Source organism: Dreissena polymorpha, chromosome 1, assembly GCF_020536995.1.
Source record: "Dreissena polymorpha isolate Duluth1 chromosome 1, UMN_Dpol_1.0, whole genome shotgun sequence".
Lineage (NCBI taxonomy): Eukaryota > Metazoa > Mollusca > Bivalvia > Myida > Dreissenidae > Dreissena > Dreissena polymorpha.
The window spans coordinates 15,533,581-15,552,006 of record NC_068355.1 but is presented as its reverse complement, the minus strand read 5'-3'; the positions used below and the strand labels follow the sequence as shown (position 1 = coordinate 15,552,006).

At 35.5% G+C, this 18,426-nt stretch overlaps 1 protein-coding gene across 1 annotated transcript in view; it reads right to left on the bottom strand.

Moving 5' to 3' along the window:
• Nucleotides 1–173: 173 nt before the first annotated feature.
• The window catches only part of LOC127872103 (aspartate dehydrogenase domain-containing protein-like), an 18,965-nt gene continuing 712 nt past the window's right edge, over nucleotides 174–18,426 (bottom strand). The window contains exons 3-9 of the mRNA XM_052415435.1: nucleotides 7,548–7,683; nucleotides 7,076–7,160; nucleotides 6,199–6,342; nucleotides 5,226–5,331; nucleotides 4,138–4,258; nucleotides 1,492–1,649; nucleotides 174–795 (exon numbers count right to left, since the gene is read on the bottom strand). Coding sequence (XP_052271395.1) covers nucleotides 758–795; nucleotides 1,492–1,649; nucleotides 4,138–4,258; nucleotides 5,226–5,331; nucleotides 6,199–6,342; nucleotides 7,076–7,160; nucleotides 7,548–7,683 — 788 coding nt within the window. The 3' untranslated portion in view covers nucleotides 174–757. The remainder of the gene's footprint in view (nucleotides 796–1,491; nucleotides 1,650–4,137; nucleotides 4,259–5,225; nucleotides 5,332–6,198; nucleotides 6,343–7,075; nucleotides 7,161–7,547; nucleotides 7,684–18,426) is intronic.

The window sequence follows — 18,426 nt, the reverse complement described above, 5'->3', positions numbered from 1 at the left end:
ATATATTTCATAGGCAATGATGCAATACCCCCATCACTCCTTCCTCGCGTCCAAAACAATACATTTTTGGAAATGCGGAGTATGTACGACATCGATTTAAAAATCGTTTTGCTTGTTTCTCTTATCACAAATTAACGTCATTATGTGGTAGGAAACACAGACAACAATACATGCAAACATACATAAATGATTTATTAATTATACAATAAGCTAATCGAAACGCTCTATATTTTGTTGTCACTTTTTGCAAAACTACTCGTATAGCCGAATAGCAATAAACAAATTGAATATATTGAAAGCATGCATGCGCAATAAACAAAGTATATCAATATATCACACACTTCGCAATAAACAAAGTATATCAATATATCACACACTTCGCAATAAACAAAGTATATCAATATATCACACACTTCGCAATAAACAAACATATCAATATATCACACACTTCGCAATAAACAAAGTATATCAATATATCACACACTTCGCAATAAACAAAGTATATCAATATATTACACACTTCGCAATTAACCAAGTATATCAATATATCACACGCACAACCAATATAACCCCTTTAAGAGAAATTTATACATGCTTTAAAATAAGTCGGATACCAAAAAGTGGAGAAAACGCCATGCAATTTTCACAGGAATAACAAAAATATATGGTTTATAACATTTTGCTCTTATTGGCTTTGCATTATGCCGTATGTCCAAGACAAAATGCAAACAGTTTGCAATCGGGTCTAAAGTAGCCATCAACAAAGATGTACACCCGGTCCTTTCCCGAATGCCGCTGAAATAAAATTGCGAGAGAAATGAAGAAAGAGTGCACTGTTAAAGAAGTAACCATATTTCAAATCGCCGACTACTGTGTTGCATCCTTCTTATATCATACAAATTGTAAATTGCTGTTTCAAACTGCTAAGACATGTCCGAGTTATCTGATTATATTTTTGCGTTAAATTAATTTAATAAATACATGATTTTTAAATACTTCCGTTTAAAGTTGTATATCGACTATATCTTACACAAAGAAAGAGACATTCAATTCTTGTGAACAAAAACGACAAAATGCAGGCCGGTGTAGCTATAATTAAACTTATGTGTGAGTGATTAAACATTCAAAAAACTTAATCAATCACATGATAAGTCAAGGAAAAAAAAACAGACGAAAATGATATACAACAATAACTACAATTAGATCAGTTTGTAAAACAATAATTTTAAAAAAAGTATGGGAAATATTGTTCATTTTGGAAATTGCATGCGCACTGTTAACATCGGGAATATAAACCATTTAAAGAGTCATTGTTCACGATATAATAAGTATAATTATGAAGATCGCATGGAATTTCTGCCATTAGTCTTGACTATGCTTTTAAACATTTGAACCCATGGAACAAAGTTCGAAAATTGCCATTTCTTGAATCGGTAAACAAGTCACTATTGAGCGTTTTATAATCACTGATTAAATTATTAAATATCCTACCGTTTACGCTGCACATAAAAGATGCGTATGTTGCGGATCCCGTGACCTGCCCGATGATGGCTGGGTTTCGACGGACGGTCTGACAATGAAAAGCGGTGCCTGCCGCAATGTCGCCCGGCCCCCACACGTCTACTTGTACTATGTGCCAGTTTGTAAGACTGTTAGGGCAACATAAGCATTGGTAACATATGAGCCTTGTTCTGAGAAAATTGGGCTTAATGAATGTGCGTAGTGTCATCCCAGATTAGCCTGCGCAGTCCACACAGGCTAATCAGGGACGACACTTTCCGCCTTTATGGTATTTATCGTTAAAAGGAAGTCTCTTCTACACGAAAATCAAGTTAAGACGGAAAGTGTCGTCCCTGATTAGCCTGTGTGGACTGCACAGGCTAATCTGGGACGACACTACGCACATGCATTAAGCCCAGTTTTCTCAGAACACGACTCATATTAGTAATGACAATATGTCTTACGTGTTGTGTGAGAGTTGAAGTGCATGCAATCTGTTCCCATGTTTAAACCGTTGGCTTTCTTTAGGAACATAAAAGTTTGCAAAAAAACTATGTTGGTATTTCATTATGACATACCCTATAAATATATTAGGAAAACACATATATTTTAAATAATATTCAATTTAAATGAGTTCAATTGATATAACTTAAAGGGGACGTCCAACAGATTTTGGCATGTATTGAAGCTTGTCATTAAATGCTTTAAATGCTTTATGTTGATAAATTTAAACATTTGAACTATAAATCTCCGGTAAAAAAACAACTAGAATACAATTCTAAAAAAAGGAAACAAAGTAACCCTCAACAGGGTTCGAACCACTGACCCCTGGATTCCTGGAGTAAAAAGCCTCCCGCCTAGACCACTCGACCATCCACACCTACATTCATAGCTGTTGTATTGTTTAGCTGTATACGTAATCCTCGTAGTTTCCCAAAATATCGAATCGCGTCGATACGACGCTTTATCTGTTGGACGGACCCTCTACATTCAGCTTTGATATGGACGGCACTCCACGCTTTATTTTGACATTCGATGTCAACAATAATAATATCCAGCGGTCCGTGCATGGGCGCAACATATCGTCTCATTAAGTTGAATATTTGTATGAATATAGGTCAAGATCCTTCATTTCCGTCATGCATGACGTTGTAAAGTAAGAATGACAGACGAAAATTTGAGATGACTGTCTGGCAGCTATTTTCGAATCTGATAGAAGCATACATTATGTCACACGCTACATTATAACATAAACATTTATACGATTGCATATATAAGTCGGTAAAATGACAAACTGTTGTCAAGATAACCACCACTGTTCTATTTTGAATTCAATATAAAAAGACATATACTATTCAACACCATGCAGATTGTGTGTAATTTTGAGATAGCTTTGAGTATTAAGTGGAAGAAAATGCTTGTAAATAAAAAATAAAAAGTTCAAGGACATGTGTATATCCAAGATCTAAAAAAGGCACTGTCTTACCCTTATCATGAAGATGCAGTGAATGAGGTTTTATGTGAATCAGATTAATGATATAACGCAGCTTGCTCTAAATAATGATCACATGTTCGTCAATTAACTTTAAGTCTTTCGCAAAAATGCCATTTTTCTCGAAAAAGGTTGAACACGGACATGCATAATGTTCATATATCAAAACAAGTTTTAGGGAGTTCTGCAACAGAAAAAAAACCCATAACAAATCAAACATAGCTTCCAGTCGTCCATATTAAATCGAACAAAAGCAAAATACACATGTATGAGTATCGCACAACTGCTTCATTTGGATACGAATCCTTAAACTGTTCATTAACATGGAAAAAAATTGAAGATTGAACTTTGATGGAAATACTTAAATTATGCACTTGTACTTCTAATGCATAGTGATCGACAGAAGATTTAACCCATGTATGCCATTTATGCCCATCTTTCTACATTGGATCTATTTTTTCCCAACATAAGGGATGTCTAGTATATTTATTTCTATGTTTAGAATATTTCTTACAGAAATTCCTTTCAGCAAACAGCGCAGACCCTGATGAGACGCCGCATCATGCGGCGTCTCATCTGGGTCTACGCTGTTTGCCAAGGCCTTTTAGTTTTTCTAGACGCTAGGCATAAATGGGTTAAGACATAACCAAAACACGGAAGAAGTGTATGGTTACTATTTCTACATACTTATAACCTGCTTGGTTACAATTAATTTTTAAACGTTGCATAACTTCTAAATGCTGATCTTACACCTTTCATATTTCCATGTCTTATTAAAATATAAATCTTTTAAGAATGTGTTCAAACAATTAAGTGTACCATATTGTCGCCGTGTTAAAGACCACAGCTGATAAACCAACATGGTGAATGGTGACCCACATATTCTACATTATGTCTGTGTGTGATGGTGGGGTATAATAAATATGTGAGTTTTATCTAACATATTACATGTGAAAGAAACTGTATTGTTTTTTTTATATTTGTTTCACAAAGTTACGACAGCCAGAGGAATTCGAAAAAATACATTTCAAGTTGAACCGCGGCTTTTCACTTGATTGTTAATAGATATTTGCGACACAATATTTGTATACTTAAATGTGTTTAAACTAATTTAAATTCTCCACAGTATTGCTTTCTTCACTTACCTGGGATCTGCTACTATACTGCCCATAGTTTTGTCGAAGCCCAAATTGTGTGCCGCCACTGCCGCGGCGGCCATTGTGTTGACGTTGTTGGGCGCAAGAGGGCAGAGCTCACGCACTGGACCTAGGGGTAAGGCGAACAAGTTAGTTACTCATTTTTTACCACACACAAATTGTGCCCCTGAAATAAGAATATCAAATTACAGACATTTTTCAAATCTCTTGGTAACATGCTTTTTTATAATGAAAGTAGCAAAAATGACCGAAACTCATTATAGATTAAAAAAAAACTGGTGAAAAAAAAGGTTGTATTGTAAGCCTTTGTTAAAACCTCACAGTTAATGGTTATGATCATAAAATATTCTACATGGGTTTGCTTTTGGAATGTACCACATGTATTATCCGATTATAATATGGATTTTGTACAGACACAACTCATATAAACTTAAACAAGAGCACCGCATAACGGGTGCCACGATCAGCTGCAAGTGCAGTTTTTAATTAAATGAAAGCTTGTCATTTTTTTTTAGAGCTCACAGTGACCTTGACCTTTGACCTAGTGACTCAAAAATGGGTGTGGCATATAGAACTAATCAAAATGCAGCTACATATAAAGTTTCAAAGTTGTAGGTTGAAGCACTTTGATTTTAGAGCCAATGTTCAAAACCTTAACAAAATGTTAAGCTTTTAGCACGAAGCGGACGGCGGACGACGAGCTGGCTATGACAATACCTCGGGTTTTCTCCGAAAACAGCCGAGCTAAAAACGGCATACGATCCATCGTTAATAACAGCCGCATTTATATTTTTAAATAAATGTGTCATTATAACTAGCGAACAAACAGTTTTAAGAGGAACATCTTCTGAAATATAGTCATTCCTACATTCTGAGAAAATATGTAATAATTCGTTTTTGTTATATAAAATATGGATAAATAAACAGGTTATATATGAAATAATAAATGAGAAAGGCAACTTTAAACAGTTTGATATAATACAGAATGGATATAAACTTGAGATATACTTGTTCTTTATATAGAGAGGCTGACGTTCGATATCTTAAAACAAATGTTGTACAATTGTTTGGCGTACCGTCATAGAGAACACACGCCCCGCCATTAGCTTCAAGCAGCTTCCTTTTCAGAGGCTCCATCAGTTTGAATGACTCGGGGGGCTTCATCATCGTGATTTTCAATGCCTAGATGACAAGGAAGGGACCATTCGTTTAGTTTACATATACTTTTTCGCGTTTTCAATACATTGTGTTAGAATTTTCAATCAAAAGCATTTAAACAGATTAAAAGAAGTCCCTGTGCGAAAGTGGGATTTTGCAGTGATTGACATACATTTTATTTTTAAAAACCATACTCAATTTAAGAATATTTATTTAAGGACTCAAACCCGTAAGAAAATATATCCAAGGCTACAATCAATTGTGGCCTCGGCTTCAGTAGACATTGGGCCGCAATCGCGATAAATAAACGTGCTGTGTACCTATGGAAAATCGGTGGATAACTACTTTAATTGTCATAGAAAAATGTTGTATTACACATGTGTAATATAAAAAAAATGTAATGTTTGTATTGTATGGGAAACAGGGTATGGCATGTGATATAATTCTCTAATGGTAAGTTTTAGTTTTTTCCCCATGTTCATGATTGATTCTTTTAGCAAAAGTTCAAATGAGAGCTGCAAGCAATCTCGAACTTAAACATTTCCGTATCGATCATTTTCATAAAAAAAATTAAGTCATTAATTGAAAGAAACTTGATGAATTATTTAAATCTTGAAAAACATCGTCAATAAGAAAGTAAAAGCCGTGTTGTGCATACACAGTTAGATAAATATTGCAAAGAAGGCATACCCCTCCCGCAATCACCATAGCCGCAACCGCGGTACTCTGGAGCTTACTAAGCGCCTGGCAAAATTAATAGATGTTGCACATGGGAATCGATCGATTTAATTCACATAGCAGTTGTTAATATAAAAATCGGACCAACGTTACGTTTACAGACTTTCGATAAAAACATAATATTTTGTTTTTTTGCATACAAAGTATTTTTACTTGCAGGGAGCCCTTTTCGGCCATCTTGCGGATGTCTTCTCCTCCCCATAGCGCCCCGGTCGGAATGTACAATCCGTGGCGGGTAGCGGCGGATCGTAACTTCAGCTCCGTTTCCGCATCCGCCAACGCGGTAGGGGAACCGATCTGAACAACAAAACAATTATGATCCGTAATATCGTTTTAGATACGTGGATATGGCCAAAGTGGCAGAGGATCTTATCTGAAAGTTCAGGAAAATTGATTTCGAAATGGGGTAATTAACATGGTGTCCGCCCAATATGTAAATGATTCTGTATGAAAACATATAGGCAACTTAGTTCCGTATGCCGTCGCGAAACTTTAGTAGATATGGTGTTCGCCTAAGCGGTCGATGGTCCTATTTGAAATCATATGGGCCTTGCTCTGTGAAAAGGGGGTTAAATGCATGTGCGTAAGGTGTCATCACATATTAGCCTGTGCCGTCCGTACAGGCTAATCAGGGACGACACTTTCCGCTTTTTAATGATAATTTTCGTTTTAAAGAAGTCTTCTTAGCAAATATGCAGTTTAGGCGGAAAGTGTCGTTCCTGATTTGCATGCGCGGATCGCAAATGCATTAAACCCCGTTTTCACATAGTACGGCTCATATATAAACTAAGAATGCCTTACGTGTCGACGATATGCCAATAAAACGACAAAGAAAAGCCCGTTACGGTGTTTTAATTTTAATCGTTCGTTATAAAGCCGATTTGCTCCCTAGTTAAATCATTTCGCCATTGCAACAAACGATTTGTGCAACTGGTAAATTTCATGTCATACATAATAAAAACCATGACCAATATAATACACTTCTAAACTTCTTACAATTCCGTGCTGTACAAATACAAAATAACGTTACCATATAATCGGCGGCTTCGAGAAATCTTTCACCAAATGTCTTGGTCATATCTGGGTGAGCGACTTCAACGATCAGATCAGCGTTCCTATAATATTTAAATCAACGATAGGCGCTTTTGACATAATTATGTTTAAGGCGCGGTTTAGTTTAATTTGCAGTATGTACACAAATAAATGAAAACATCTTAGATATAAAAGCTGTGGTATTAATCTCTGTTCATGATTTAGTCTTTTAAAGGAGGTATCTTTAATGACCCGCGTTATGCGAAAATGGATTTTATGTCATATGCGCCCAGTCTGGCCAAGAGCCAGGAATTTTTAGAAACTTAATAACGGCTGACCAGACTGCGTACAAATAACATACGACAGACTGACTTCGCATGGCACAGGTCTTGTTCAACAGCATAATGAAATTTGCAAAAATACACACGTTTTATAGTAAATATCATAGAAAACATGATATATTCAGTAACCTCTCTGCAAAAGCATCCAGATCGTGCAACACATATTGGTTCTCCACTTTCCCGTCTAATACTGACGCGGTGCGGTTCCATACAAATGCAAGGTCAAGGTCACCGCTTGATAGAACCTCCTTTACCAGATACTCACCTAGAACAGAATAAGCAATCATATGAGTCGCGTTCTGAGAAAACTGGGAATAATGCATGTGCGTAAAGTATCGTCCCAGATAAGCATGTGCAGTCCGCACAGGCTAATCAGGGACGACACTTTCCGCTTTTATGACATTTTTCGTGAAAATGAAGTCTCTTCTTACCAAAATTCCAGTTGTTTGCGGAAAGTGTCGTCCCTGATTAGCCTGTGCGGACTGCACAGGCTTATCTGGGACGACACTTTACGCACATACATTATGCCCAGTTTTGTCAGAACGCGACACATATGCTTAGTACGTATATTAGATACACATAAGTTATCAATCTATGTTACAAAAAAACGATACAGATGGATTTCTTGTATTATCAACTTTATAATAAAGTTAAATTTTTAGAAAAATGGTTCAATAAAACAAACAAAAAATGTTATAGATGTCTAGTTTTTTCTATATTGTCTACATAAAAAAATGATATAACGAAACTAACTCACAATAGACTATTGAGACTTAATATATCTTCAATACTATTTTACTCCCCGTTTCAATTTAAATCACTTTTTTCTTGTACTAAATAGTGATCTAAATTATTCTTAACATTACATGTCGCAGCGAGAATGTACGAGTATTGTTAAAATTACTTTTTTTTATGAAAAAATATCAAAGATCAGAAAACACTGCAGATGTGCGCTATTTTGTAAAGAAAAGACACCGTAGAACCGCACTTTGGTGACAACCCAACTTCGGTGTTCAAAACTATGGTGCGTTCGCTTTGTGTGCTTCCTCATCGTCGTCGTCATCATACTCGCTGTAGTTCAAAATCTCGACATTGAACTATTTTTAACACCGAAGTTTAGTTGACTCCAAAGTTCATTCACACTGTTGAATGTTTAACCCATTTAAGCCAAGTGGACTCTCCTATCCTTCTAAATTGGATCAATTTATTTCCAAAATTAGGGATGTCTATTGTATTTATTTCTATATTTAGAATATTTCTTACAGAAATTTCTTTAAACAAACAGCGCAGACCCTGGTGAGACAACGCATCATGAGGCGTCTCATCTGGGTCTACGCTGTTTGCCAATGCCCCCTTTTTAGACGCTGGGCATAAATGGGTTAACATAAATCTAAGATTGACAATAAAATTGGTTTGACGCCATCGTTAGGTTGACACCAAAAAAATAGGTTGAAAATTAAACTGGTTTGACACCAGCGTTGGGTTGATGCAAATCAAACTTATGTTGACACCAAAGTTGGATTTGCAACAAAGTTGGATTGACACGAAAGTTGGGCTGACAACACCATTGCTTTAGCACTGTTTTTATTCTAAATGGTAAGTTGATAAATAATTTTTGTTTGCCATGAAATGAAATGGAGTATAACACAAGTGTACAATTGTAATTAAGTTAACAATATGTTTTTCGATTTATTTGTAACCCATATTTCCGGATAATTAATAGTTTTGTTTATATGAATCTTAGTGACCTCTCATGTTTGATTAATCGGGCAACGTTGAAGTGTCGAAATGAGTAATAGATCTATTTACATGTCGGCTTGGTTTGCCTTCATATACACTCAAAACCGATGTTCTGAAGTTTTGAAGCTCTATAATTTACTAAGTTTTTACACGAGACATAAATTAATGGATTAACCAGAGCTCGTGTTGTTGTTGTTTCTGTCGTAATAACGCCGCGTGTCATTGAATAAATAGTTATACCACAGTGTATTCAGCTCAACAGCGGCTAGATGGTCTCGAGCTGTTTTTGGGAGCTGTATATATGTACGCTTTTTGCTGATGATGAGGTTATATTCGACACGTCTGTATTTAAACTTGAATTATGTATTAACAACTCACGGGAATATTGCCATCTCTGGGAACATGACGTAAATATCAACAAAACTAAGGTACTGGTTTTAAACAGATGTAGGATGGTGTTTTTACAAAGTGGATATGTGAAAAAGGTTTATGAAGAGCGATAACGTTTAAATTTATTCGATTAATGAGTATTACAGACAAGCAAAACAACTAAGCAGCTTTATACGTAGAGCTTTAACGTACCTGCCAAATTAAGCTGACCGACTTTTCGACAACTCCTAAAGATAAATGTTAATCAGACCCGAATTACAGTTTGTCAACCAGTTCCGGATAGTCAGCAGTTCCGATTAATTTGTATTTAATTGTCCATAATGCCCCAAATAAAAACAAAATGATAAGTGTCTTAGGTATACATTAGGTTATGGAATAAATTAACAAAGTTTTATCAAGAAAGCTTTTGTATTATGCTAACAGGGGATGGGGGATAAATGCGGCAAAAAGTTTACCGGAATTGATTGAATGAGTTATGTTTTGAAATGTGCATATGGATATAGAATTTTTAAAATTCACTTTTTGCTGATTGAAAACAAATGACATGGCAATGTTTTGAAAAATTAATTCTGTAAGTTGAATGATTTTTTATAATTTTCCGAAGAACTTTAATTTGCTATTTTTTTTACAAAAAAACCAGCAGATGCTGTAGCGCCGTTAAATGTCGCATATAAGGTTGCCGTGGTGTAATGGATATGGTGTCCGCCTAGCGACCGGTTGGTCACGGGTTCGATCCCCGCTGTGGGGGCGTTCTTTCGATCTCCCATATAGACACCAAGTACTGGTTCTAGGCCCAGGAAACGGACTCGAGAGCATTTCAAATAAGTAGAAATTACTTTCTATGCAATCGAGCTAAAATAAATAGCTTTAAACTAAATGTCGCATCGCCGTTATATGTCGCAGGCTACGAGATTTGTCGCAACGTTGACGATAAATGTCGCAAGGAACGATAAATGTCGCAAATCCTACTGACGATATATGTCGTAACTTTAACGATAAATGTCGCAAAATTTTCAACTGACGATATATGTCGCAACATTAAAGATAAATGTCGCACATCTTTGTAAGTCATGTTAAAATGACAAAATGAAGTAAAAAAGACTAAAACTTTCAGGTTAGATCTAGATTAACCGACGAGGTTTATTTGGGCCGACTTCCACCAGAATGGTCAGTTTTAAGTTAGTATTGTCCGAAATGGTCAGTTGTGGTCAGTATTGTCCATAATTGTCAGCTGCGGTGAAGATCGATCGAAGCGGTCATATTTATTCATTTTCGACCAAAAAAGTTAAGCTGTAATCAAAAATAACAAAATGCTTGTTTTAAATTGGTCGGAAATCGGAAAAGCGAGGGGCCCGTAAGTTTTTGCTTTGGGTTTAAGGCCGTTTCGACAAGTTTGGTTATATAAGGTCAGTCAGAACAACATGTGAATGCCTCGGTATTTCTGCTGGAGACTGACAGCTTTGCCATCTTTGAATCAGCGATAAAAGGCGAATATTCTTAGATAGAATCATCGATCCAGGATCACACCGGGACCTCTGGTAACTATTACATTATTTCGATTCGATACATGCAAGCTAAGGCGTGGCGCTTACAGTAATTCCGTGAAAACAATACTTAACTTTATTAGACAGTACACAACGAATTCGACTAATACAAGTTTTCAGAATAACATGCAAGCATAATTTTGTATAAGTATTTTAATGGTCAACTCGACTTTTCTAAAACGGTATAAACATTTAAACAAACAAACAAATACCAAATGCAATTAAACTTTCACAATACAAATAAAGATGCGCTATAAAACAACTACTCCTTCCATATGATATTATTTCTCGTGATCGTAAAACACTGCTTTGAAGTTGTTGCAAAAAATATACACGCACATACAGGTTTTGTTTTGAAATTATTAGTTTAATAAATATAGGAATATCTAACTAACTTAATTAGACGTTCGAGGCTCGGGACGTATGGTGGGTAGCTTCAAACCAATCTCCAGCGATGAGCAAAACTGATGCAAATGTTCTATAGTTCTTTGGAACACGCGTGAAATTTTTAAATTGTTAATATCATATTCCTGGATGTTAAAACTCCTTAAGGTACGTCGTATGCTATACACATATTGCACTTAGTTTCATAGGCACGACCCTGCTCAAATAAATAGTTCAAATTTACCGTCCACGGACTAAAATTAAACAATACAAAGTTGTTTTTTATGTCACGATCATTCAGTGTACATATGTATGTCGAATTTTATATCACGGGTGGTTATAAAAATATACAGTCGAAACTGACCTAACGGCCACCTGAATTTACCGGTCACCTGCAGACAACGGTCTGTCTGGAATCCCCCCGACGAAAAACACTCTATATTACACCTGAATTTAACGGCCACCTGTCCATAACGGCCAACGGCCACTATATTCAACTCCGAAATTCATATTTGAACTGAAATCAACGGTCACGCGTCAATCGTTTCGAGTCGCGAAAATTAAAAACACTGCACATCATTTGTCCGTCTATTTTGCGGTTAAAGCGTTTGACAGCGGTAATTGCCTTTGATATTATAAAAGCGGCCCGCTGCGAGTAAACAAATATTAAGGTGTTGAGAAGGTTTGTTTTCCCGGGATAATTTTGGGGGTTTCTTCACCAGAAAATATGTCAGAGTTTTTGACATGTTTAAAGTAATAATCGCTAATTAAAAGACCGCTAATAAGTACATTGTACTTACAATATTGAGTATCGATTTTAAAATAAATTTTTCGGATCATTCTTTAAAAGAGCTTTCTAGCGTTAACAACACTTTTAAAAAGCAATCGGAAAAATAAATCACGGAATAACAATGAGTGGTGAACGCAAGTTCCTCACATTAGGGGAGCGAGTCAAGTGTTTGAAACTGTTTGAATCTGGAAAAAGTTCGCGTGTAATAGCAAGTGAGCTCTGTGTTGGACGTACGCAAGTGCAGAGTGTGCATAAGCATAAGCGAGAAATTATGTAGAAGTATGAATCGAATGCAAATGTGAGTTTGAAGCGTTGTATTTTGTATGAGGTTGTCGAATTAAAATGCTTTTGTGTGATGTTTGCGTACGAATAAATTTTAACAAACTTTTTGCGTCTTTTTCTTATTAGAACGGTACAATATCTTCGTACTATCGGTTTATGAAAGCGTATCCGCTTTTTAGACTTGTACGGACGTGACGTCAACGGCACGTGACAAGTTTTATTTATTGAATGATCGAGATGCATGAGTAAATAATTATACTAGCGTAAATAAAGTCATTGCTTTAGTTTAATAAAAATATGAAATTAAATCAATATATAAGATATTAATCTGTATTTTTCAATGTACGTAAATTCTGTAATTATAGTTAACGGCAATTAGCATTTGTTTAACACCGTATGCAAACGACTGGGTGGGGTAACGACGTAGCAATACTACCAACTGACAAACCATCTAAAAACTGTGATCCGAATTCAACGGTCACCTGTGGACAGCGGTCACTTTGGTCATTTGCCTTGACTGACCGCTGAATTCAGGTTTGACTGTAGTTTCACGAGTGGCATGACCACCAAAGAAAATTATTGATTCTTGCTCTGAGAAGACGGGCCTTAAGGTAGCGCACCTCTAATGGGCACATATCCAAATATAATCTAAGTAATTATTTTCTTAATCAGCATCATTTCACTGAACTACATGCAAATTTGTAGGTAGGCTTTCCATGCTTTAAAAAAAATATTCCGATTTTTTCAAAACCACCCCCACGCTCGGCTTTTGTCCAGTTTATTTTCACCCCTGGGGTATATAAAAGTTCCATAATTCATTCAAATTTCCAAATATGGGCATGCAGTTGGTGTGTACAGATGCTGTAAAGGTGTTTTAAGTTTAAACAAGATGAAATAAATATTCTTTTACAGACATTTATTTTTTTCAAATTTTTATCTATGGAAGAGCGCCATGAAATGTAAGTGATTTCAGCCAAGTAAAAATTGGGTCGGTTAAAAACAAAGTGTCATAAAATTCAAAATAGTATCATTTACGTCATATTTTAAACTTAGTTTTTATAGAAACACTATATACAGCAAAATACCAAGAAATAGACAGATTTACCGTTTACTTTTTGAAATAAAAATAAAAATGCAACATGCATGGTTCGTATTTTCAACAGAAAATCACCCAATTTCGCCATAACGTTGTTTTAATTTTAATAATTGAAGAATGCGCATAAAATTTGCAACATATTTAACAATAAATATAGCTTATATGCCATATTAAATCAAATTACGTAAGAAAATTAATAAAACGCGTCGCAAAAAAGTATACGTCGTCGGCAGGATTCGAACCTGCGCGGGAATATCCCAAAAGATTTCTAGTCTATCGCCTTAACCACTAGGCTACGGCACCTAATAGTAGGCTCTTCAACCTTCGAAGATATCGCGGGAAATCATTAGAGGTGCGCTACCTTAAAGCATGTGCCTAAAGTGTCTTATCTCATATCAACATATGCTGATCGTGGACGACACTTTCCGGCTGGACTAGATTTACGTATTTAAACAAAAAAAAAATAATATAAAAGCGGAAAGTGTCGACCCCTGTGCGGATTGCCTACGCTAATCTGGGACGACACTTTACACGAGTATGTCGAGTATGACAGTGTTAAATTAGATGATAATTCACATCGACAAAATACAGAACATGCTATAAGATTTATAAATAATGAGGATAACACTGTGAACAGCTAATGATGAGTCATTTGATGTAAAAAATACTATAGGGAAAAGAGAGACGCTCTAATATGAAAATGCGCGACAATAAGTACCATAGGGAGGGATTAGTATCATAGTATAAACTTTCCACATTTCTGATTAATTATATGGCCCCCATATATCCGAACCAATATCTCTAATATCTCTTAGATTACATACTACTTAAAACTTATTTCTTAATCGTGCAAAAGATCCATTAATATATATAAACTTAGACTAATTTGAAGCCTTCAACGTTTTATAATTACCTCCCCTGAAATAGAAAATATATAAGAAAACTCGCATCCTACGAACGATCAAAACCTCAATATATCTTTCTCCGAAACTTTTTCTGGTGGAATACACTTTAAAATTAGTAGTATATTCGTATTTTATCAACGTAAAAGCGATATAAAAAGGCATTCTAAAAAAATCCCGCGTTTACTTGAATAAATTACCTCCCTTAAACCCATCGGCCGTCGCGCTCAGTACTGGCGTCAAGTTACGTAACGTCAAAAATGCGGAAAATAAATGCTGACGTTAAGGTGTATTTTTAGCCGTTGACTCTTGATTCTTTTTGTTATTATGTGGTAGTTACTCTTCCGAATTTTAAAGCTTTTATATCAAAACACGCAGAATTGATATATCTTTTCGACGAGATAAATATTGTTTTGGAGACATGTTGCAGGATAACTAGTTTTCTTATTAAACTGAAACATCCTTTATCTATTTACAATTACTGTTTAATTGACTATTTTATCTTAAGTGATTATAGGGATTTTATAAATGAATGTGTTCTGTTTGTAACAACTATTCGAGGCAAACACTATGTGGTGAATTTATATGAGCCGCGTTCTGGGAAAACTGGGCTTAATGCATGTGCGTTACGTGTCATCCCAGATTAGCCTGTGCAGTACGCACAGGCTTATCAGGAACGACACCTTCCGCTTTTCTGGTATTTGTAGTTTCAAGGAAGTCCCTCCTTATCGAAAATCATGTTAAGGCGGAAAGTGTCGTCCCTGATTAGCCTGTGCGGACTGCACAGGCTCATCTGGGACGACACTTTAAGCACATGCATGCCATTATGCCAAGTTTTCTCAGAACACGACACAACCTAATTATCTTGATTATCCGCACTGTCTTGATTAGTAACGGTGGTCTGGACGCACTGAAATACATCAACTTATCCATTTATTTCAGTCTTGTGCAAATTTACAAAGTAAATATAACAATTTGCACATAAAAGTATCATATGTGTTATGAAAAGTATATCTGTTTTGTGAAGAACTACACGATGCTACGTACTGATACAGCATTTAGTTGCTTATTAACATCAACATAATTATAAGAAAGGCATGACATAACATAATATACATATTGCACCCAACTAAATAATACATGTACATTACACGGACCGACAAAGTTCTAGACAGTGACATAATTTGAAATTTCACATCTTCACATATAAGCACAAGAAACAGCAGATATATATCAACTCACCACGCATGTATAATAATAACTCCCGCAACAAAAAAGTATACTTGTCAATCGAAGGTGACAATGGTTGGGGTTAGATTAAGTTATTTATTAAATACAAATCTAAGTAGTTATACGTGTAGTTTAATAGTACGGTATAGGCTTCCAATGGCTTTGGATGCGATGACGAACAACTCGTAAATACTTATCATTAATGAATCAAATTTCTGTTTTGTTCTGTCTTAAAATTATTGTTATCATCAATCATCTTAAATGTTCAAATTGTTCAGAATGTCTTGGTGGACGTTCTCATCTACGCTATTACTTCCGTTTGTGTCTTTCTCGTTCAAAATGTAACAAACCGCCACCGAATACACAAAGGCTTTTTTCGGCGTAAGCTGCATAAGCCAGCTTTTCACCCTGACTTGACCTTTGTAAGTGTCCAATAAAATTCAAATAAAATTTTCCGCGGCTAGGTACGAATGAATACACTTCATTTATTCCATTGGCTGATTTGAGTATACCACCAGAACATTGGAAACATATCCGCGTCTTTGTAACACTGTTTTACTGTATGAAACAATTTTATCTCTAATGAAAAGGCTTAATAGATAGAACAGTTTTACACTCAATTCTCGACATCAATACAGTTTGTGCGTACACCTTTTATTTTCAGAGTATTACCAGCGCAAAAGCGTTTATACTTAAAAGGCTATGTTCTCATATTTAGTACTTACTTCCATATTCCTGTCAACATGTTAACATGTAAAAGTATAAAGAGCAGTGGAAGCGAGGCCTCACTTTAAAGAATTGCATTTCAACCCGCGAGGTTTCGGGTCAAGTCGCGGACATTCAGAGTTTATATACAGGTCATCACCGGAGTTCGCGGTCAGTAAAATAATCGTTATATAATAAAGACGCTATCCGTGAACTAGGTGACCTGGAATTTTCTTTAGACCAGAAATATGTTAAAAGAAGATATTCAGCAATATAATTATGGTATGTCAATAATATATTCTTAATGTGTTTTCAACAATACAATGATAAATATTATTTTTAATAAATTTAACAATAATTATTCCACCATATTGCCTAATGTACTAAAGTGATATTATGAGCATGTAACAGTTTATAGGTGTCTATCGCAACCGTTGATTATTTTTGATGTTTCTACTTCATATACACTTATAGTAATTAATGCAGCATCAACATACTAAAACAATATACCAGAAAGAGAAAAATAATGCATTTGAATATTAACCGTACTTTCGTTTGACAACTGATCATGCGTTTACGAGTTGAACCTAAATTTAGTTTTAGTGCAGATTTGTTCATACGACACAAAGACACAATATTGTTTTACGGATCATTTCGGCTTACAGGACTGGGTGGGTCACGTAAGAATATCGAATATAAAATATATTTTTATAATCAACTGGTAGCAAGGTGAGTTGCAGATAATTGATCAGTAACCACATTTTAACTAACTATTTTGACCTGTTAATTCTTTTCAGCTCAATTCAACAGTGCAAAATGCCCATAATATCACTTTAAGCATGAGCACGATGATTCTCGATACTGTTAATAATCGAATCAAATAGCAATGCCCGACAGACCACTAAAACAGGTTTGTTCTCGTGTGGCCGGTTGACTCATATGTTTAAATTTCACTTCCATTCTTCTTTTGGTTTTCTGTTTTGTATCTATAGGTTTATGACCAGCAATATGTTATAATGTAAAATAAGCCGCGAAAACTCCCCGTAACATCCCGTACTGCGTGTGATGCAGCTAAGAACTGCACAGAAAAAGACATTCGCTATCCTTGATCTCATTCGTTAAACTATTTACGCCGTATATCTTTTTTAAAGATATTTCTTGTTCCTCTTAACGATCTTAAGATTTGGGAAACAATTACCCCAGTCATCTGTACCCTCTGCTCGCAATGTGTATGAAAAACGAGTTACCTGGTAATACAATACAGATTATATAAAATGATACATGTGTATTTATGCAGCACATGAGAGCTTCAATAGTCATTAAAGGTTCATTACGCCTTTCAGTAAAGTGATGATGCATTCTCTCGTGTCATGTTCCTAAATTTTCATCAGTTAATTGTTTATACCTATTATCAAAAATGGCCTTATCTTATACTCAGTGTATACTTTTTTCCGATCACCATCGATGGAAAAATGGCTATCTGTTTTAATTTATTTTAATCTTGCGAATACGGAAATACCTTTAACAAGATATATATCGGCAGTTGAAATTTTTGAGACATTTATCGTTAAAGTTGCGACATTTATCGTCAGTAGGCTTTGCGAAATTATCGTTCCTTGCGACATTTATCTTCTACGTTGCGACAAATATCGTAGCCTGCGACATATAACGGCGATGCGACATTTAACGGCACAACAGATGCCGTCTGGCCTAACCTGATATCATTCAAAATAAATGTAACCCTTTATCCACAATCTCCACACATTGACACTAAATCCAGAAAGAAAATACTAGCTGTGGTCAAAAGAATTAATGTTTTTACCGGGTTATTCTAAACTGGTTGACTGACTGTAGTTGTTCGAATATGTTATTTTATTTATCTATTTATATTAAGTATTTGTTGCTGTATATCGGTTAAATAACAGTATTATAGTTATGGTTTTCA